The 23,240-nt window shown below is 45.5% G+C and overlaps 1 protein-coding gene across 12 annotated transcripts in view; it reads left to right on the top strand.

Annotated features, from left to right (window-relative positions):
- neb (nebulin) overlaps window positions 1–23,240 on the top strand; it is a 361,584-nt gene that overhangs the window by 298,259 nt on the left and 40,085 nt on the right. For all 12 annotated transcript variants that reach the window (XM_038790010.1, XM_038790016.1, XM_038790008.1 and 9 more), the window contains 9 exons: window positions 620–718; window positions 2,291–2,404; window positions 3,244–3,348; window positions 11,729–11,833; window positions 13,139–13,243; window positions 16,036–16,146; window positions 16,694–16,804; window positions 19,109–19,222; window positions 21,917–22,021. In XM_038790010.1, the coding sequence (XP_038645938.1) occupies window positions 620–718; window positions 2,291–2,404; window positions 3,244–3,348; window positions 11,729–11,833; window positions 13,139–13,243; window positions 16,036–16,146; window positions 16,694–16,804; window positions 19,109–19,222; window positions 21,917–22,021 (969 nt within the window). The remainder of the gene's footprint in view (window positions 1–619; window positions 719–2,290; window positions 2,405–3,243; window positions 3,349–11,728; window positions 11,834–13,138; window positions 13,244–16,035; window positions 16,147–16,693; window positions 16,805–19,108; window positions 19,223–21,916; window positions 22,022–23,240) is intronic.

Genomic DNA, 23,240 nt, shown 5'->3' with positions numbered 1-23,240 from the left:
CCATGGGATGAGAGAATCCCGCCCACAGTTTTTAGGATTAAACTTGCCTTGTGTCGATACATGGGATCGGGCAGGCTAAACGGGTTGTGTAGCCAAGAAGATAATTGGGAATTTAAGAGTGCCCATACAGAGCAGACTCCGCATGGCGACTGATGAACGGAAATGAGTATATTTTATATTCGGCATTTATATCAACACCCATTTTTGGAAGTATTTTACAAAAGTTCAAAGTGGATTTATGAGCCATGATCTACAGTATCTTAAGAACAGCCAAAATCCATTACATTGAGCACAAAAGTGCCCTTGGGCTACATCAGTCTGCAATACTCAATTTCATTTTAAGAACATTTTCTTGGCAAATTAGCAATAGCCACACAATTGAGGTTGTTCTGTTCTAAGTATTTTCATTATAAGTGATTTTATCCCTGTGGCAGAACTCAACTGTGTCTTGCTTTTAACAAGTTGTTTACTGACTGGTGTGAAACCTCTATCTGCTGCTCTCCATCTATTAGTTTGTTTGTTCGAAGCTCTTCTATCTCATGCTTGCAATTGCATCCGGGCTACCCATTAATTGCTACTGACTGCCGCTCTGATCATACCATCTTGCTACGCTTCATAGGTGGAATACACAAAACAGAAACTCAGAGGTCATGGAGCTGCTTCATATGACACTCCTACGATGAGACTCGCAAAGAAAGCAAACATCCTCTCAAGCAACGTAAGACAAACTTAAGTATCCAGAGTCCCTGTACAGCGTCCCTCCATTTTTATATTATCCCCTTGCCGCTTATACAAAATGATCATTTTTGGGGGGTTGCCCTTCCAATGTAGATGGTAATCTAATGCAAATGTACTCACGCAATGGAAGCAGCTTAATTGAATACTTCGCAGCAAAAAACAGGAATGAACAAGAATAGCCCCAGACTGAGCTGTCGTCCATCTTTAGCTTGGCATTCCTGTTTTTCGAGCACAATTTTCCCAGTTTGATTCCACACTTGCAATTCCGACGTACATTTTCACTCTGTGTCCAACAAAGGGAGAACGGAGGCCCTATTCAACATTTTTCTTGTTTGAGCCTTGGACAACCCTCTATTTGTGCCACCATTGTCTCCACGGAATTATCTATCACACAAGAACATTTTCCTCTTCCTTCAAGAACTGTCCAAGCATCAAGAGCCCTCTTGAACCCCAAAGTTGCCAGTCATGCTAATCCATTTTTCATTACTTCCTTCCTTTTAACTTTTTCACCTTGCTTCTGCTGACAATGGAACAATATGTATTTTTTTTACATTCTGTGCTGTATTCAGAAAGGTTCTGTATACATATTGGAATTCACAGATACTGTGACTGTAACTCTGACTTTAGACATGTAAAAAAAAAAACTTTTTTCATCTTCTGATCCAGTGAGACATACCTTGGTACAGACTGAGAGAAGAATGTTTCCACCCGGCAGACCTGTACTTTTCACAACTGGATCTCTTTGGATTGATTTTTCTTTATCTCTTGAAATTTTACACCCACTTTTGCAGGAATCCAGGATTTTTGAAGATAAACTTTGACTCCTGCATTCTAGGCTTAGCATCTGGAGTCGGGAGCAGGCAACCCAACAGCCTCACCTCTCGATATTCAATCTGCGCAGTCATTAAGATTTAGCAAGTGGAGTTAAATATAAACAAACTGACCCTTTCTGAGTAGTAGTAATTTAGGTCCAGAAAAAATTTCCACGCTCACATTGCATTCAAGATAGATGATAGGCCATGCTAAAAAAAATTGCCCCTTGATGTCCAAAGAAGTGCAGGTTAGGTGGCGTTACAGGGATAGGGTGGGCGAATTGGACAGTCCTTCAGAGGGTCGGTGCAGACTCAATGGCCTCCTTCTGCATTGTAGGGATGCTATGGATGCGGTGCCCAGTTGCTTCGAGGAGCCAGGCAACTGGAACAGCTTTACTGCTGCTGAATTTCCATGGAATTATTAGGGTTCTTTGACTGCCCATTTGTAAGACAACATCAATGTTTTTGCTCCACGTCCATTCTCATTCCTGTTAAACACTTCCTCCACAACCTTTGTGCATTTTTTTGTCCCTTTGGATTTGTGCATTGCAAGGTATTGCCTTTTTTGTCATTATTGTATTTAGATGTCATCAGTATACTCCTCCCACTCTTCTGATCTGTATCCTTATTCCAAAAATGTTCAATGAGTTTGATATCTTTCTTTCACTGTATTGAGTTAAAGCTATTGCCATTGCTATGTTTGGAATCATACAGTAACATTGATTTCAATTCATGTGTAGCTTAAGTACAAGGAGAAGTTTGATAAAGAGTTCAAGGGAATACGGCCGAAATTTGATTTGAAGGACAGCTCAGGGTACAAGGCTATGAAGGATGCAAACATTAATGCCAGTGAAGTGAGTATTGAAATTCTTCCACCTACAATGACCAAACTGTTTTCAAGACTGGTTGGCGCTGCCAAAACTTGGACAATAAAAAAATGTTAGCTTATAGGAATAAATCAATAAGAACCCACTATTCAGAGTTTCCGGTCATTAGTCCCCTTCACACAGATACATCTCGATTTTGCACCAATTCTGAGAGCAGCAAAGATGGCTTCAGCCTGGTAATGCCAGCCATGGCAGTTTCTAGAAGTTTTTGACATGCTCTAAAAAACACAGAATTTCCACTCGTGCCACTACGAACTCCTCAAACACCAGAAATTTCCATTTCCCCGGATGATTTGGGGCCCAGGGTAATTCAGGGGATGGGATGCCACATGAGTCGAGATTAACTTGCCTCCGAGGAAGCCTCCAAGTAGCCTTGAAGAAGATTGCCAGCCTTAGATGGGGAAGGGGTAAAGAATGGGCTGAGGGGAACGTGGATGGGGGAGTGATCAGCAATGATCAGTGGCTGATAGCCAGTGGACTTTCCTGGCACAGGAACAGAGCGCTGTTAGATTAGTGCTCAGAGTAGCATACTCACCTGCCCCCTGCAAATTAGATGCTCTTCTGCTGATCCTTCAGACTCCAACAGGGTCATCGCTGAAGAGCTATAGCAGAGGCAGTCCCAACATCAAAAGTGGCATTACGCCCCTCAGAATTACCAGGACAGAATATTAGCAAACATTATGTTGATGATCCAGGCCCAGATTTTCATCCTGTGCTGTGCAGTGGCGAACAGGAGAAATTTTAACCGATTGCCCTCCAGACCAGTCAGGAGAATAATAGTGTCGCACTTCTGCTTCCCATTCCAGGTTATATACAAGCAGGACCTGAAGAAGATGCACAAACCTGTAACCGATATGTCTGAATCCTTACAAATGCAGCATAACCTCTCCACGAGCAAGCTGTCAAGTCAAGTAAGCAGTTGTATTAACCAATCCATGTTTATGTTCATAACCCTCCTGTCTCACTATAATCTGATTGTATGAAGTTTTAACAATGTTCCTCTTCTCCTCAATGAGGGATATCCCTGGTAGTGACCTACTTAACTCTTACTCACGGTAGATCTCATCAGCCACGAATAACCTTTTTTATATTTTGAAAGTAACGCCTCACTTTTTTTTCTGTCTAAAACCTTTTGTCTTGTAATAAAGTTACTAATTAGCCATTTCACTGGAAATTCACTAGCTTTCTTTGTGCCTTGAAAATACCCTTTTGAACTCTAACAAATGAACATTAAAAAAAATCACAATTTCATTATTCTCACGCTTGTTCGGGGAGTGAATTACATTTTCCTTTGGGTGCCTGAACATTAACACTTTCAGATGGTTGGATATTTGTGTTTTAATAACGGAAAACACAGCATTGATGAGAAGCCAAAATGGCGCTATGCCTGTTGGTGGGCCAACCATGAACAACGCAGAGTTTTCCAAGAATTGGGCACTAAAGAGATGGTCAAGAGTTAAAACGCTATGTAGAGTTTTCATTACCCATTATGTACCCAGGAGAGATGTGGTGGTAATAAAATAGCATCTGAGGGGAGAAATAAATCAACATTAATACCTCACAGTTCCCAATATCAGATTTTCTGTTGAGTAATTCTCAACAACAGCTTAATCTTGCATTTATATAGTGGCTTTAGCATGGTAAAGCATCTCCAAGTGCTTCACTGGAGAATTATCAAACAAACCGTGATCTCAAGGGCATAAAGAGACTTGTGAGTAGAAGCTTGGTCAATGGGTACGTTTTAAGAAGTGCCTTAAATGCAGCACGTTTCGATTCCCGTACCAGCCTCCCCAAACAGGCGCCGGAATGTGGCGACTAGGGGCTTTTCACAGTAACTTCATTGAAGCCTACTTGTGACAATAAGCGATTTTCATTTTCATTTTCATTTCATTTTTCATTTCAAATGAGGGGAGGCAAGTGGAGAGATTTAGGAAGGAAATTTCAGAGCTTAAGGCCTAGGCTATCAATGGCAGGGCGATGGAAATCAAGACATTTCTGCACAGGCAAGTCAGGTGGAAGAGAAGGAAGGATATAAAAGGCATTTTGCCTTGGAAAATCTGTAATTGGCTGGTCACCTATCTGCGCTCTGACAGGGAGTTGGGGGCAGTGTTTTTGAACCTATGGTAAATGAGAAATCAATGTCAGAGGAAGAAGGCCATAAAGGAAGCCTGGAAACAAAGCAAAGTTTTAAGATTTGTAGCATGTGTAACACACTTTTGTAGAACTACTCTGGCATGGGTATTTTCCAGTCACGCCCACCCTGAGGTTGAAATTCCGTCCCAAGGTCAACAGACCTTGAAATAGTCTGCCAAATTCTCCGTCCCTCCCACGACAGTGTCAACGGGCACTGTGTCAGTTGTCAGTTGTGCTTCAGTTGGTAGCACTTTTGCTTCTGAGTCAGGTGAGTGTGGGTTCAAGTTTCACTCCAGAGATTTGAGCACAAAAATCTCAGCTGACTCTCCCCTAACAGAGAGCTAGAGTATCAGAGGGGCCTTGTTTTGAATGAGATGTTAAAACAAGATCCCCTGGCATAATTTTGAAGAACAGGGTAGGTATCCCTGACGTCCTGACCAATATTTATCCCTCAATCATAGAATCCCTACAGTGCAGAAGGAGGCCATTCAACCCATCGAGCCTGCACCGACCCTTCGAATGAGTACTCTATCCATGCCCACTTGCCCTCCCCCTGTTACCCCATAATCTAACCTGCACATCCCTGGACACTAAGGGACAATTAATCATGGCCAATCCACCTAACATGCACATCTTTGGACTATGAGAGGAAACCGGAGCACCCGGAGGAAACCCACGCAGACACGGTAGAATGTGCAAACTCCACACAGACAGTCATCCAAGGCCGGAATTGAAACCGGGTCCCTGGCGCTGTGAGGCAGCAGTGCTAACCACTGTGCCATCGTGCCGTCCTTAACATCACAGAAACACATGATCTAATTGTTATCACATTGTCATCTATGGGAATTTGATATGTGCAAATGGGCTGCCACATTATAACACTGGCTACACTTCAGATTCCACAAGTCCTGAAAGACAGGCTTGTTAGGTGAATTGGACATTCTGAATTCTCCCTCAGTGCACCTGAACACGCGCCGGAGTGTGGCAACAGGGATTTTCACAGTAACTTCATTGCAGTGGTAGTGTTGGCCTACTTGTGACACTAATAAAGATTATTATTAGTATAAAAATACTTTGTTGGCTGCAAAGATCTTTGGGAACATCCCTGGTGCAAGCCATTTTTTAAATTTGAAGTAAAGTCTTCAAAATGTTCCCAATTATTGCTACTTTATAGAGAATCCTGTCAGATTGAAACATTTCCTTAACAAATACCTTAACAATTATAAAATTTTTGTGATGCACAAAAATAATCATAGACAACTTAAAGAATTCATGTCCATTAAGATTTGTTTTTATATCAAAGAATCACATAGTGCAGAAGAGGCCCTGTGGCCCATCGAGTCTGCACTGGCACAATGTCATAGTACTGTTTATCTGACTATTTAAAAAAAAATTAGATTATCCAATTCATTTTTTCCAATTAAGGGGCAACTTAGTGTGGTCAATTCACCTAGCCCGCACATCTTTGGGTTGTGGGGGCGAAACCCACGCAAACATGGGGAGAATGTGCAAACTCCACACGGACAGTGACCCAGAGCAGGGATCGAACCTGGGACCTCGGCGCCATGAGGCAGTAATGCTACTCACTGCGCCACCGTGCTGCCCTTATCTGACTATTTTGAGGTACATTATTCTTGCTTTCTCCACAATATTAGGGGCTGGTTTAGCTCACTGGGCTAAATCACTGGCTTTTAAAGCAGACCAAGCAGATTCAAAGTACGGTTCAATTCCCGTACCAGCCTCCCTGGACAGGCACCGGAATGTGGCGAGTAGGGGCTTTTCATAGTAACTTCATTGAAGCCTACTCGTGACAATAAACGATTTTCATTTCAATATTAGGCTTTGGAATTGTTTTGTTTATTTTTCTTTAAATCTCCTGTTCGTGGCTTTTTAAAAATAATATTTTGAGATATTAGAAAAAAATTTATAACAGTAACACAAACAATGACATCAACATGGTAAAATAAACATTCTCACCTCCTCCCCCCCACCCCCCCACCCCAATCTTCACACACCTCAACCATACAACAACAATCCCCCCCCCACCCCCCCACCCCCCCGGAATACTGCATCTGCTGACATTTTAATTTTCCCTGAGAAAGTCGACGAACGGCTGCCACCTCCAGGTGAACCCTAACATTGATCCTCTTAAGGCGAACTTTATTTTCTCGAGACTGAGAAACCCAGCCATGTCACTAACCCAGGTCTCTACACTCGGGGGCTTTGAGTCCCTCCACATTAACAAGATCCGTCTCCGGTCTACCAGGGAGGCGAAGGCCAAGACGTTGGCTTCTTTCGCCCCCTGAACTCCCGGCTCTTCCAACACTCCAAAGATCGCTACCTCCGGACTTGGCACCACCCGTGTTTTTAGCACCATGAACATTGCCTAAGCAAAACCATCTAAGCTTTGGGCATGCCCAAAACATGTGGACATGATTTGCTGGGCTTCCCGTGCACCTCGCACACCTATCTTCTACCCTGAAAAACCTGCTCATCCTAGCCGTCGTCATGTGTGCCCGGTGGGCCACCTTAAATTGTATACGGCTAAGCCCTGCACATGATGAGGAGGCATTAACCCTGCTTAGGGCATCCGCCCATAGACCCACCTCTATCTCTCCTCCTAGCTCGTCCTCCCACTTGTCCTTAAGCTCCTCCACCGCGGTTTCCTCTGCCTCCGAAAGCTCCTGGTAAATATTCAATACCTTCCCCTCTTCCACCCAGGTACTGGAAACTACTCTATCCTGTATCCCCCGTGGCGGCAGCAGCAGAAAGGCCAGCACCTGTTTTCTCAGGAAGTCGCGCACCTGCAAATCCCTAAAACCATTCCCTGCTGGCAATTTAAATTTATCCTCCAATGCTTTCAAGCTGGGAAAGCTCCCGCCTATAAATAGATCCCCCATCTTTCCAATTCCTGCCCTCTGCCAACTCCGGAACCCGCCATCTAGCCTACCCGGTACAAACCCATGGTTATTATAAATCGGGGTCCAAATCGATGCTCCCTCCACTCTCTTATATCTCCTCCATTGCCCCCAGATCCTCAGAGCCGCCACTACCACCGGACTTATGGAGTGATTTGTGGAGTATCGGGCCGGCGAGAACGGAAGAGATGCCGTTATCAGTGCTCCCAAACTGGTGTCTTTACATGATGCCACCTCCATCCGCTCCCATGCCAACTCCTCCCCCACTACCCACTTCCTGATCATGGCTATATTAGCCGCCCAGTAGTAATTGCAGAAGTTCGGCAGCGCCAACCCACCATCAACCCGACTGCGCTCCAGCAACATTTTCTTCACTCGCTGGGTTTTACTCGCCCACACAAAGCCCAAAATAATCTTATTCACCCGCTTGAAAAAGGTCTTAGGGATGAAGATGGGGAGGCACTGAAAGACAAACAGAAATGTGGGGAGGACCGTTTTTTTCATAATCTGTACCCTCCCCTCCAGTGATAGCGGGAGCATGTCCCATCTCTTAAAGTCCCCTTCCATTTGTTCTACCAACCGGGATAGGTTTAACTTGTGCAGTGCCTCCCATTCCCGGGCCACCTGGATTCCCAGATATCGAAAGCTCTTCTCCAACCATTCTAAGAGGCAGCTCTCCCAGTCTCTTCTGTCCTCTTGCCTGGATCGTAAACATCTCGCTTTTCCCCATGTTCAATTTATACCCCCAAAAATTGCCAAATTCCCCCAAGATTCACATTACTTCCCCCATCCCCTCCAGCGGGTCCGAAATATACAAGAGCAGGTCATCTGCGTAGAGCGAGACCAGGAGCTCCACCCCCCACCCCCCCTCCCCTCCAAACCAGCCCTTTCCAGTTCCTAGAGGCTCTTAACGCCATGGCCAATGGCTCTATGGCCAGAGCAAACAGTAACGGGGAGAGGGGACACCCTTGCCTCGTTCCTCGGTGTAGTTTAAAATACACCGACCTCAGCCGGTTCATACGCACACTCGCTACTGGTGCCTGATAGAGCAACCGCACCCAGCCAATAAAGCCCTCACCAAACCCATACCTTCCCAGCCCCTCCCACAGGTAATTCCACTCCACCTGATCAAAAGCCTTCTCCGCATCCATCGCTACCACCACCTCCGCCTCCTCTCCTTCTGAGGGCATCATAATAACATTGAGCAGCCTTCGAACATTGGCCTTGAGTTGCCTGCCCTTTACAAATCCCGTCTGGTCTTCCCCTATCACCCCCGGGACACAGTCCTCTATCCTTGTGGCCAGTATCTTAGCCAGCAGTTTGGCATCCACATTCAGTAGAGAAATCGGCCTGTATAACCCGCATTGCTCAGGATCCTTCTCCCATTTCAGGATCAATGAAATTGAGACCTGCAACATTGTTGCGGGGAGGACTCCCTTCTCTCTTGCTCCATTAAATATCCTCACCAGCAGTGGGCTCAGTATCTCTGAAACCGTCTTATAGAATTCCACTGTGTAGCCGTCAGGCCCCGGGGCCTTGCCCGACTGCATGTCCTCCAGCCCCTTCATTATTTCCTCAATCTCAATTGAGGCTCCCAGCCCCTCCACCAGGTCCCCCTCCACCCTCAGGAACCTCAAATGATCCAAAAACTGCCTCATCCCCTCTACTCCAGCCAGGGGTTCCGACTCATATAATTTACTACAGAAGTCCTTAAACACCTCGTTTACCCCCGCTGGGTCCAGGACGGTATTACCGTCTCTACTCTACTTTATCTATCTCCCTTGCCGCCTCTCTTTTTCTGAGCTGGTGCGCTAACATTCTGCTTGCCTTTTCCCCGTACTCATAGATCGCCCCCCCTTGCCTTTCTCAACTGTTCCACTGCTTTCCCTGTGGTCAACAACCCAAACTCCACCTGTAACGTCCGCCGATCCCTCAGGAGCCCTGCATTCAGGGCCTCCGCGTATCTCCCGTCCACCTGGAATATCTCCTCAACTAACCTCTCAGCCCATTCCACCTTTTCTCTGTGGGCCTGTAGATAGATTAATTCCCCTCTGACTACTGCCTTCAAAGCTTCCCAGACCGTCGCTGCAGAGACCTCTCACATATTATTTGTTTCCAGGTAGTTCTGGATGGACTTGTTAACCCGCCCACAGATCGCTTTGTCCACTAGCAACCCCACATCCAGTCTCCACAGCGGGCATTGCCCTCTCTCCACACTAACCCATAGATCCACCCAGTGCGGGGCATGATCTGACACTGCGATTGCTGAATATTCAGTATCCACCACCTTAGGTATTAGCAACCTGCTCAGAACAAAAAAGTCGATGCGAGAGTATACCTTGTGGACATGTGAATAAAAGGAAAATTCCTTTGTCCTCGGCCGTGCAAATTTCCATAGGTCTACTCCCCCCATCTGTTCCATACAACCCTTCAATTCCTTTGCCGCAGCCGGCCTCCTCCCTGTCCTGGATTTTGACAAGTCCAATTCTGGATCAATGACTGTATCAAGCTCCAGCTTAACACCTGCTCACCCCCCACTGCACTTCTGAGTCAGCTGACCCATGCTGACTTGGTAGCTCCCACCCCTGGCACCAAGCAATCTGTCTCCCTCTCCCCCCTTCCCCCCACATGAATAAACTTTTTAAAAGCATCACATTCGCCAGTAAACAAACATCAGAAAAAACAGTGAAGAAAAAGTCGTTCTAGAAAAATAGTCACCCAAAAAGCAGAACCAAATTCAAAGCCCATCCGCCCCTCTAACCTGCTCCCTGCAAGACAAAGCAACCTTTAACCATCCACACAGCCCATTATTTCATATAGTGCTACTTAAACTTATACAATCCAGCACCACAAATCGCCCCCACAGTACTTCTCCAAGGCTTCAGTGTCTTTTAATTTGCTTCCAGCTTCATTTCTTTAATAAAGGTCCACACTTCGTCTGGTGTTTCAAAGTAGAAGTCCCGTTCCTCATGTGTGACCCACAGACGGGCTGGGTACAGCATCCCGAACTTCACCCCCTTCTTAAAGAGGGTCATTTTTGCCCGATTGAACACAGCTCACCTCTTGGCCAAATCCGCTCCCAGGTCCTGATAGATGCAAAACTCACAGTTCTCCGACTGCTGCTCCATTCTTACCTGGCCCACCACAAAACGTGTTCCTTGTCCATGAAACTGTGAAAACATACCACCATGGCCCTCGGTGGCTCGTTCGCTCGGGGCTTCCTCGCGAGGGCTCTGTGTGCTCTGTCCAATTCCAGGGGCCGAGGGAAAGTCCCAGCCCCCATCAACTTCTCCAACATGTCCGTCACCTAAGTCCTCGCATCCGATCCCTCACTGCCTTCAGGGAGACCAACAATTCTGAGATTCTGCCTCCTGGACCTATTCTCCATGTCTTCCAGCTTTTCCTGCATTCTTTTCTGGCAATCGTTCATCATCTCCACCTCGATTTCCAGCACGGTTATATACTCCTCGTGCTTGGACAACTTTTGTTCCACCTCCTCGATCGCTCTTCCATGGGTTTCCTGATTCTGAACCACTTGATCAATCAAAGCCTTAATCGGGTCTAGTGTGTCCTTCTTCAGCTTGGCAAAGCAATTCTCGAAAAACTTCACCAGCTGCTCCGTCGACCACTGTGCCATCTCCCCATGGCCCTGCTGCTCCGCCATGCTGTCTCGTGTTACCAGGTCTACTTGCGTCTCCCTTATTGGACTTTGTTGTCTCACACAGCCACTTCTGGTCCAATTCGCCATACACCGGAGGGGGTTTTCTCCTTACTGTCTCACTCGTCACCGATTTATCCCATAAAATCCGGGAAAAAATGGGGGAAAAAGGTCCAAACGTCCGATACAGGTGGGAGCCACCAAACATGTGGCCTGCTTCTCCATGGCCGCCACCGGAAGTCCTCTTCGTGGCTTTTAACAAACCACCATAATTTTTAATGGAAAAATTAGTTCCAATGAAACTAGCCTTGTTAATGGTTGCCACATTAGCTCTTCCAACAAAATGGCAATTCTCAATCAATGCTTTTATTTTTATTTAGAATTTGTCCATATCCATTGTGTGTAATCCCACGAACCATAATCCACCATCCACATCCCTTTTTTTGATTGGATTTCTTTTCTTGCCTCTCACATTTTGCTGTTTAACGGACTACGTTTTGTGAGCACCTTTTTGTAGATGGGTCACACTATTCAGACTCTGTAGTCTCTCTGTTGTTGAGGTGGTTTTTGACCCTCCCTTAGTACCAGTACAAGAAGGCGTTTGAGAAGAGTAAAGGTCACTACCAACTGGTGTCCGATTCACCTGAACAAATTCATCTCAAGGAAGCAACTGAGTTACAGAGCCAAGTAAGTCAGCTGAAGTATACTGAATGTATGTACATGTATGACTTAATATCCTACCCATTGTGCAGTAAGTTATCCAGCATGCAGAGGAATTGACCTGCAGTAATCTTCCAATCTGAACAAAGAAGAAACCTTTTTATTTTAAAACGAACGTTAGAATATTTTCTCTTCCTCTGTGGTGCGTCAGAGTTTAACATAATCACTGTTTTTCTTTTACGTTGTGCCACCTTCCCATTGTGTACAATATTGGCTTAGTACCCTTGTGCCGTGCACAAATCCCTGCCTGAAACGTGATCAGCTGAAGGAAGTGTGGGGAGGTTTTACAATATCATTCAGTTTACTCCGACGTTGTCTTCCTTATTCGAAGAGGTTGACTGGAGCTTCCATTGGACACGACTTCCAGATAGTTTATCTGAAATGGAGAAATTACCACATAGGAGGTCATTGGGGCAACTCTAAAGATTACTGTTTGATGTAATAAAATGATAGAGGACTAATGAATTGTACCATTATATTGCCAATGGGGGTGGTGGTTTTAACACAAAAATTCAATCTGGACGATTAATTGTAGGGATTTCCCAACCAACCTTTCAGTTTTTGTGTTCATTTTTACCTCTATGAAGTATAGGGACTGTAATAATTCAACAACAGGCTCACCAGTTAATTTATCAGAAACAACTATTTGTTCCCACCATAAACAACAATTTACAGAGTGCAATTAGTGATGGGCAATAAAGGCTGGCAGAGCCTGTGATGCCCATGTCCCATGAACAAATGAAAAAAAGTCTTCCCATACTCAGCTACAGGGACCAACTGCTGGGACAAGTCCCAACACATCTCAGTGAATTCCCAACTTCCATCCCTGATTGGACTAGCGGGTCACATGATCCCTCCTCGGAGAGCATCCCTTAAAGTGGCTAGTCCTTAAAGGGGCTAGCTACGACAAGGACTGCTGATTTACAACACATTGCATTGATTATAAAATGTCATGTTTTACAATGGAAAATGATACAGATTCCTAACATTTTGTTTGCAGCCTTTTATTTCATGTCTCTTCCAAAATGTATGACAGATTTCCACGTTTTACTTTGTTTCTGTGAACACACTCCTTTCTTTTACCAAATGTTGAGTTAGAATTAAATGAAGCACATATTCTTTGTCAAGAGGTATTTTCCTTCTTGATTGTTTGTATTTTGGGGGTAGAGGAAGAGGTCAAAATGCTTTAGCATCATACCTTGTTTCAAGAGTTTATAAACTCTGGACTGAAGCTGAATCAGTTGCAGAGAGTAACTGTGACGTACATTTCAGGTCAAATACAAAGAGAAGTACGAGAAAGAAAGAGGCAAGGCAATGTTGGACTTTGAAACACCCGTTTATCTCACTGCCATGGAAACTCAACACATGCAGAGTGAGGTAAGGTCATAGAATGTGAGCATTACCCCTGAAGAACCTGTCTAGGCTACTTGTGTTGGTGGTAGCGTTGCCGAGTGATGCCTGTCTTTGAAGCGAAGTACATAGGGCGCGATTCTCCGCTCCCCACGCTGGGTTGGAGAATCGCGGGAGGGCCCCCCAAAAAATGTCACACTCCCCTGGCCCCCCCCCCCCCCCCCTGCTTGGAAGAATCGGCGCTCGCCGTTTTTCATGGCAAACAGCGATTCTCCGACCAGGATGGGCCGAGGAGCCTGCCATTCGTGACCGTTTCACGATGGCGGCAACCACACCTGGTCGCTGCCGTCGTGAAACGGGTGCGATATGCCCGTTTGGGGCTTGTGGGGGGAGTACAGGGGAAAGAGCACCACGACTGTGCTCTGGAGGGGACAGGCCCGCGATCGGTGCCCACCGATTGTCGGGCCGGCGTCCAAATCGGACGCACTATTTACCCTCCGCCGCCCCACAAGATCAAGCCACCACGTCTTGCGGGGTGGCGTCATGACGTCAGCAGACTACGAAAGTCTACCAAGCTCACATGAACAAGAAGAAGACAATGTACATCTACCCACTGCATGCGAAAACAGTGACAAGGTGATCACACTCGACGTACAGGATCACAGCGAGACTGACAGTTCTCAGCTTGTCTGTACAGAAGCACAGAGTCGGGCCACCCAAGAGTCCAGAGAGACAACGTCAATGGAAACCAGGCAGATTTTGACTCCAGAAGTGGAGCACCAAGAGTCCAGTGAGACCACATCAACAGAAACCATGCAGATTTTGACTCACTCAGTCTCTGTGCAGTTTGGCCTCTGAGCATTCCGTGCTGTTCAAATTCCTTACAGTACTCTTCAAATTTGTTTAGTATTGTTTGTAAGCTGTTGCTGTCTTCATCTTTTGAGTATTTAAATCCATTATATGCTTTCCTAGCTTCATGTCCTGCGATGAGCATTGCTATTTTAATTTCGTCTGAGGCTGCTGCTACATCATTAGCTATGATATATAAATCGAACCATTGTTGAAACATTTTCCAGACATTTCTTACATTGCCAGTCGTGTCCAGCTGAGGTGGGGTTCCATGCCACATCCTTGAATAAGCGATGTCTTCCCAAGTCGAATGTCCAGTAGGAGATTTCCATGCCATTTTGTTCTTTCTGTATCTGCAGCTGAGTTGTCCTGTAGTAAGCGTCTGAAGCCACTCTTGGTACCATGTGTTGCTTCTCGTGTCTTAATAAAGCTCGTAGTCTCAAATGTGGAGAAGGTGCTTTATTGTGAATTTGTTCTCTCTTCAGAGCTTAACTTACGGCTACCTCAAATGCTGCCTGCTTGTGTCTGTGTCCTGCTACGAGTTCTGCCTTCCGTGAAGTGTGTCGTCACTTCCTGTCCCTGGTATATATAGCTCTCCCGTGCTCCCTCTAGTGCTTGCTCAGTTGTATTGCATCTACTCAGATCTACGATCACCACAGAGTGGCTGGTAAGGACCCTGCCACCTTCCTATCTCTACCCTCATTTGGTCCATGACGGTTGGCCCATGGATGGCCTACCAGCACCGCCCCAATTTGCGGCCAAGGGAAGGGGGTGCCACTGAGAGCCAACACCTGCCCTTACTCCCAGTCTCTCCTCCCTCCACTCACATTTCCCATGACCTCTTCTCTCACTATCACTCACCTGCAGCTTGGAACCCTCGGCAATCGTGGGCCTCGGGTGGTTATCGAACTGGCAGCAGCCAACCTCCTCTGTGGTACTGGCATTCAACAGAGCTGCCAGGCTCTGATTGGTCAGCAGCTCTCAGTGGGCTGGCCATCCACCTCCGGGGTCCTTAATCCTGGCTGAAGGTGCATCACCGGCCTGTCAAGTACCCAGGTGGAATAAGATGCTGTGGTGGTGGTGATTCGGAGGGGGGAGGGGGGGGGGGGGGGGCAAAGAAGTGATCTGGAGCGGGGAAGAAGTGATCACTCAACCTTCTAAACTCAAAGGGTGGAATTTTCCAGACTTTCCCATCATTGGGATATCATATCATATAATTTACAGTGCAGAAGGAGACCATTCGGCCCATCGAGTCTGCACCGGCTCTTGGAAAGAACACCCTACTAAGGTCAACACCTCCACCCTAGCCCCATAACCCAGTAACCCTACCCAACACTAAGGGTAGTTGTGGACACTAAGGGCAATTTATCATGGCCAATCCACCTAACCTGCATATCTTTGGACTGTGGGAGGAAACCGGAGCACCCGGAGGAAACCCACGCACACACAGGGAGGATGTGCAGACTCCGCACAGACAGTGACCCAAGCTGGAATCGAACCTGGGACCCTGGAGCTGTGAGGCAATTGTGCTAACCACTATGCTACCGTGCTGCCCACTTCCAGTCCCGCTGAAGGCAACCCCTGTGGTGGGTTCACTGGTGACGGGGTAGGCGAGACATCGGCATAGGCAGGGTAGGCCCTCATCAACAGTCCAGCCAGCAGCCCAAACGCCTGTCATCATCAGAAGACTTTGCTCTTCATTTCTGAATCACAATCTCAGGGATCTCAGGGATCACGGTCAGCAAATTTTACCCACATTCTTTTTTTGATGTTTCACCTATTAATTGTCTTAATTTTCCAACCAGTGATACATATAACCAGCTCTATAAGAATGACCACCTCTGCCAGGAATTATTTAAAGAATTGGCGATTGTAACATTATTATTATTATACATCTTGTGATCCATTATTCTTATCATTCTGTTCCAAAGTTCTTTATCTACATTATTTCTTCTCCCTGTCGCCAACAGAAAGAATATAAGAAGGATTTGGAAGAGCACATAAAAGGCAGAAACCTTTCTGGTTTGGAGATTACGCCGTCAATGTTGCATGTCAAATATGCAACTAAAATAATTTGTGAGGTAGCCAGTTTATTTCTTTTGACCTTTCATCAATTTGAAAAGTAATCAAGCTAATATATTTTTATATAGTTTTTTTTTTTAAATACACAAAATTTGAACTTCTTTCTTTTTGAGCAAATTAGGACACAGTGATGTTTTGACTAATGATGAAAGATTTTTCTTTTTTCATTTTTAATTTGGAGAATAATGCAACTAATGTTCGTTGGCTTGTACGCTAACTTTTTGCTGTTGCCTCGCTCAAATGGGTAAACAGATGATTAATGCCCTTTATTATTTAATGATTATGTGAACAACCCATTTAGTGCAGTGTCTGCTTCATTGTTGTGACGGTATTGTTGTCCAAGAAGCCCTGCATTCTGGTCACCTGATTGTGCTTGTCGTATTTTATCTGTCTGAGCCTAATGAAAGGCCTAAACAAAGCCTTGTTCTGTTCTCCAGTCTTCATTTTCTGTCTGGCTACTTTTTAGTGGTGTGGTGCATGAAAACGTCAGAAATGTCTTGTTCTCGGTATTTCTGCAGCTCTCCTGTTCTTTCTGCATTTCTTTAGAAAGAGTACAGGAAGGATCTTGAGGAAGGTGTCAAGGGTAGGGGCTTAATGACGGTTGAGGAGACCCCTGAGATGATGCGAGCAAGGAATGCCACGTACATTCTGAACGAGGTAGGCATGGCACAGTTCCAGGCACCGAGCAGTCAGATGTGTGCTCCCTGTGCTTTTGAAAATGAAATGTTGTGTTCCATCTGTTTTATGAGCATACTGTGAGGCCTCACTTTCCGATTCTAGTAAAGCTTAGCTTACACAGGCCCAAGAGGCTGGTTTAGGTCACTCGGCTAAATCGCTGGCTTTTAAAGCAGACCAAGCAGTCCAGCAGCACGGTTCGATTCCCGTACCAGCCTTCCCGGATAGGCGCCGGAATGTGGCGACTAGGGGCTTTTCACAGTAACTTCATTGAAGCCTACTCGTGACAATAAGCGATTTTCATTTTCATTTTCATTTTCCATCTTGCCTATTCGAAAGTTACCCAGCGCAAGTCTCCTCAGCAAGGCCAAGCTTGATTTGTGCAGCCTGTATGCAGTGGCATATCACTTATTACAAGCCTTATTTTCCCTTTTTGTTTCCACAATATGAATTTTTATACCAAGAAGTAAGAATGTTTCGTTTTTTTCCCCCTGCTCCATAGCCTAGAAATGCTGAAGTCAATTAAAATGTCAGCATTGCTACCCATTAGATTCGAGTAGTTCGTAGACTTGAAGTTTACCTCGCCTCAATAAATAAAATAATAATAATCTTTATTAGTGTCACAAGTAGGCTTACATTAACTGCAATGAAGTTACTGTGAAAATCCCCTAGTTGCCACTCTGTGGTTAGGGTACACAGAGGGAGAATTTAGAATGTCCAATTCACCTAACAAGCACGTCTTTCCAGACTTGTGGGAGGAAACCGGGGCACCCGGAGGAAACCCACGCAGACACGGGGAGATGGTGCAGACTCCACACAGCGACCCAAGCTGAGAATCGAGCCCAGGTCCCTGGCATTGTGAAGCAACAGTGCAAACCATTATGCTACCGTGCCGTCCCAAATGATGAAATCCTTTTCTTTAAGTAGAGTCCTTGGGATAACTTGTACGTGGAGTTAGGTCAAACCCCAAATGTCTCTTCTCCTGCCTTGATTGTCTCAGAAGAATTGATGAATTGCAAGAGGTTTCTCAAATTTTCACCTCCCTAGTACGGAGCTGTCAATCTCTCCTGCCATGATAGGAACATAGGAGCAGGGGTAGGGGGAGGGTTTACAGGATAACTGGATTCAGGCCCATTTGTATACTTGCAGGACTTAAAGAACCAAAGTGGTGTTATGGAGAAAGCCTTTAGCTTTGTGATAGTATTTCGCGACAATGAGTCAGCAGGCGCAGGGTTCAAACCTCACTCTAGACAGCTGTAGCTGGCTCTGATCTCTACGTTGACGTCCGCTAGGATACTCATGTCTGCATGTAACACCTTTCCAAAACAAGCTGATGAGTGGTGGTAAGAACAAGAGAGATTCCTGGTCATCCGTATGATGAAAATGCCACTGGAACGTCGACCAGCGCTATCCATAGCTCTGGACTACAACATGCATGTAAAAGTGCATGTTGCCACAGCAACTTGGACTCACTTGAGTGAACCGTAACTCACCCCTGCCATGACCTTACGTACAAGAGCCCTGAATTTGCGGTTAGCAAATTGTGAAGTGAGTAAATACCCTTTGTAAATAGATGAACAATTGCCTTTCCTTTGAAGCGAAATGAAATGAAATGCCATATTCACCATCGCTTTTGAAAGAGATATTAGACAGCACAGAGTGAAAAATAATTGTTTAAACCGAGAAAGAATGACTTGTATTTATATAGCACCTTTCATGACCACTGGATGTCCCAATGAAGTACATTTTGACGTACGCTCAGTGTTGGAATGTAGGAGATGACGCAGTCAAGATACACTCTGAAAAACCTCCCACAAAAAGCAATGTGATAATGACCAAATAATCTTTTTTTTTCTGTTGATTGAAGGAAAAATATTGGCCAGACGCCGGGGCTAACTGCCCTGCTGTTCTTCGAAATAGTGCTAAGGGCTTCATTGCAGCCAGCCAATTAGACAGATGAGGCCTCAGTTACCATCCCATCTGAAAGGTGGCACCTTCGACAGAGCAGTGCTCCCCCAGTACTGCATTGAAATGTCAGCTTTGATTTTTGTGCCTAGAGTGGGACTTGAACCCAGAAAGTTGTGCTTCAGAGACAAACATGTTGCCAACTGTGCCACAACGGACACACAAAACGCAATCCATTAACTCGTACCATTCTGCTTGGTGTCCTTCGACCCGCTGGTTTGGCTGCAGAAATTTCCAACTACATCATTATTGGATTTTCAGTAGGGGTTCTCCCCTAGACTTGTGAACTAACTGTGTGCCTCTTCTCTTCGTCTATCTCAGAAAGAGTACAAGAGATCATTGGAGGAAGAAATCAAGGGTAAAGGGCTTGTGGCATTTGCAAATGAAACACCAGAATTTGCCAGAGCCAAGAATGCTACGGAGATTTTAAGCCAGGTGAGAGGCAATGGGTACAATAGATTCTGTTCTTTCACCCAATTACAGAGATTCTGTCAGGCTTGTTTATTCGACAATAAATTTGTTTTACACTTTGTTCATTTATTCATGGGACATGGGCATCACTGACAAGGCCAGCACTTATTGCACATCCTTACTTGCCCTCAAGAAGGCAGTAGTGAGCAGCCTTGCTGAATCACTGCAGTCCGTGCAGTGTCGGCACACTGTTGCTGCCGTAGGTATATGTACGGAGCTGTGATGGAGGGAGCTGCAGAACCTTTACCCACAGAAGACAAACTTGTTCGGATAGTATGCGATTTGTAGGGAAATGTGTGTGTGGTCGTGTTCCCATGTGCCTGCTCACCTTGTTCTTCTCGGTGGCAGAGGTCATGGATTTGGAAGGTGCTGTTGAAGCAGCCTCGACAAGTTGCCACAGGCATCTTATAGATGGTATACATGGCAGCCATTGAATGCTGGTGGTGAAGGGAGTGAATGTTTAAGATGATGGATGGGGTGCCAATCAAGGCTGCTTTGTCCTCAATGGCGTTGAGCTATTTCAGTGTTGGAGTTGCACTCTCCAGGCAAGTGGGGAGTATTCCATCACACCCTTGACCTGCGGATGGTGGACAGGCTTCGGAGAGTGAGGTAAATTACTCACTGCAGAATTTCTGGCCTTTGACCTTCTCTGGGAGCCAGTATTTATGTGGCTGGTCCAGTTACATTTCTGTCAATAGTTACTCCAAAGATGTTGTTGGTGGGGGTTTCAGCAATGGTAATGCATCAAATATCAAGGGGAGATGATTAATTTCTCTCTTGCTGGAGATGGTCATTAATTGGGACACATGTTACTTGCCCCTTATCAACCCAAGCCTCAGTATTAGTCAGATCATGCTACATGTGGACTTGGACTGCTTCAATAGCTCAGAAGTAATAAATGGTATTAAAACTTGAGCAGTCATCAGCGAACATCCTCACTTCCTTATGATGGAAGGAAGATTATTGATGAAGTAGCTGAAGACGGTTGGGCGAAGGACATCTAAGGAACTTATGCAATGATGTGCTGAGGCTGAGATGCCTGACCTGCAACTACTACATCTTCCTTTGTGCCAGGTATAACTCCAACCCGTTGAGAGCTTTCCCCCTGATTTCCATTGACTTTAGTTCAACAAGGGCTCCTTGATGCCACACACATTCATTTGCTGCCTGCTGTTAAGGTCAGTCACTCTCACCGCACTTGTGCAATTTAGCTTTGTTGTTCACTGTTGAACAAAGGCTGCAGTAAGGTCTGGAGCCAAGTGGTCCAGACAGAATTCAAACTGAACATCAATGAGTAAGCAACACTTGATATTAATGATACCTTGCTTTCCCGATGATTGTGAGTACGCTGATGGTGCAGTAACTGTCCAGATCAGATTGTTCTGCATTTTGTGGACAGGACATACCTGAGCAATTTTCCTATGTCGGGTAGATGCCAGTCTACCTGGAATAGCTTGGCTAGGGGAACTGCTCATTCCGGGTACAAGTCTTCATCACTAAAACAAGGATGTTGTTGTGGCCCATAACTGCTGTTGTATTTCATGCTCTCAGACATTTCTTGTTTGGGAGTGAGTTGAATTGGCTGAAGACCAATATGGCGGAGGCGGTGCAGTGATATTGTCACTAGACTAGTCACCCAGAAACCCGAAGTAAAGCTCTGGGGACCGAGGTTCAAAACCTGACAGATGATGAAATTGGAATTCATAAAAATATGGAATTAAATGCCAAATGATGACCATGAAACTATTGCTGCAAAAGCCCATCTGGTTCCTTTGTGGAGGGAAATCTGCCACCCTTACATGTCCTGGCCTACATGTGACTCCAGATCCATAGCAATGTAGTTGACTCTTAAATGGCCCAGCAAGCCACTCATTTCATAGGCAATTAGGAATGGGCAATAAATGCTGTTCCGGCCAGTGGTGCCCACATGCCATGAATTAATTATTATTTTTTAAATCTGTGATGATGGGTACTTCAGGAGGAGGCCTATCACCTACTTTTACTTAATCACAGAATACCTACAGTGCAGAAGGAGGCCTTTCAGCCCATCGAGTCTGCACTGACCACTTGAAAGAACACCCTACCTAGATTCACTCCCCTGCCCTATCCCCATAACCCCACCTAACCTTCCCATCTTTGGACTGTGGGAGGAAACCAGAGCACCCGAAGGAAACATGGGGAGAAAATGAAAACTCCACACAGTCACCCAAGGCTTGTATTGAACCCAGGTCTTTGGCACTGTGAGGCAGCAGTGCTAACCACTGTGTCACCCTTATCTGTTTCAGTGCTTTTGATATCCTCATATGTATTTTATTATGTACCACCATTTATGTTTGGATGTGAGTGGACTAAAGAGTTCTGATCTGATGCTTTGGTTGTGGGGTTTCTCAGCCTGTCTATACCATGCTGCTTCCACTAATTAGCATCCCTCTGTGACATTTGACCCTGCAATAATAAGCAATTTTAGTGGACGAGAGGGGGACCTGATGGTGCTGTATAAGGTCCAACCAAATCTGGAGATTAATGACTAAACCAGTTTTCTGCTATATCCTTTGAAGTCTGTAAATTCTACTTCCATCCAAGTCAGTGAAGTGAGTTGATTCATTAACTGGCTGAAATGATACCTGTATGGTTAACATTGACCGATCATTCTTTTAGGTCAAGTACAAGCAATTGGCTGAAATGGACAAAGCAAACTACACCACAGTCACAGATTCGCCTGACATAGTTCACGCTCAGAATGTGAGGAATCTCAGCAGCCAGGTAAAGCATATCTTTCTCTCCCCTACCTACCTTCAGCTCCACTGCCCATTCTGATAATTGATAGGACCTGTTAACCTGGGAATTTCTCCATGTTTTGGGGAGGTGGATGCAGGAGGGTGAGGTTCACTATATCTGGTGCAGGTGGGGGTGAGCAGAACCATAACTGTCCTAAACCTCAAGCCATAGATTCCTTTGGGAGATCTTGTGGTGCAGTGGGTACACCTGTAGCAAGAAGCTCCGAGTTCAAGTCCCACCGAGGACTTGATGGCCAAGAACGGTGTGTTCATAACACGGCCAAACAGGTTGAATGTCAACCTGAAGAATCCTTCCAATCGTGCCAATGACTGGCGGTAAGAGTGGGAGAGGCTCCTGGTTAGCCACACTTGATGTGGAGTGGCGACCCTCAAGCTGTAAACCCCTGGCTACAGACTGGCGATCTGTTCTGGGAATTGTTAGCTCGGGAAACAGACACAGGTTTGCCTTAGTGCACCACTAGGTACGGAAAGAGAATTGGAGTTGGAATAGATTCTTTAATTCTGTGGATAGGAGTAATTTGTAGGGAAGGGAAGCAAGTGCCCTCCAGATACCAGCCATGAAAGTGGGAGCAGTACCACTTTAATGACAAAGGTTTGGCCTGATTGAGCACCCAGAGAAAATTGTACTCTTCTCACCTTCAGCTCCCAATGTTTCCTCATGGACTGGTTGCTTTAGTAATGGTTTGATGCCAGCGTGGTTCTCAAATTCTTCTCGGCTCCCATGAGCTAAGTTACATTCTTGGAGTCAGCCAGGAGGTGCGCGGTTGAAATCCTTCCTTGCTGTCATTCAAATGTGGTGGAATCCCACCAACTGGGATCTGCCCCAATCCTCAAAGTGCAAATCCTTGAGTGCAAATTGGGATGTCAGTCCTCTTCAGCCCCAGGAATGTCTGTACCTTTAATCCTGCCAAAGGCCGTCTTTTCCAACCTGCTGTTTGTTAGGCTCCTCAGGCACTGAACCTATATTACAGCCCCAATCATTTCACCCAGCTTTATTTATTTTTTTAAATCACTCGCAATGAGGGGCTTTTAAAAAATATCAAAGGTTCACCAACAGTTCCTCTGAACCGATAATCAGCAAATGCTCATATTATTTAGTAATTTCTTCTTTTTTAAAAAAAAAGAACAAAGGAATTATTTACCCATCAGTTTATTCCAGTCTGACGTGCCAAGGTACTATTCCC

This window comes from Scyliorhinus canicula, chromosome 2 (genome assembly GCF_902713615.1).
Source record: "Scyliorhinus canicula chromosome 2, sScyCan1.1, whole genome shotgun sequence".
NCBI classification, from domain to species: Eukaryota; Metazoa; Chordata; class Chondrichthyes; order Carcharhiniformes; family Scyliorhinidae; genus Scyliorhinus; species Scyliorhinus canicula.
The sequence above is the reverse complement of the archived record's forward strand: the minus strand, read 5'-3'. Positions and strand labels throughout refer to the sequence as shown.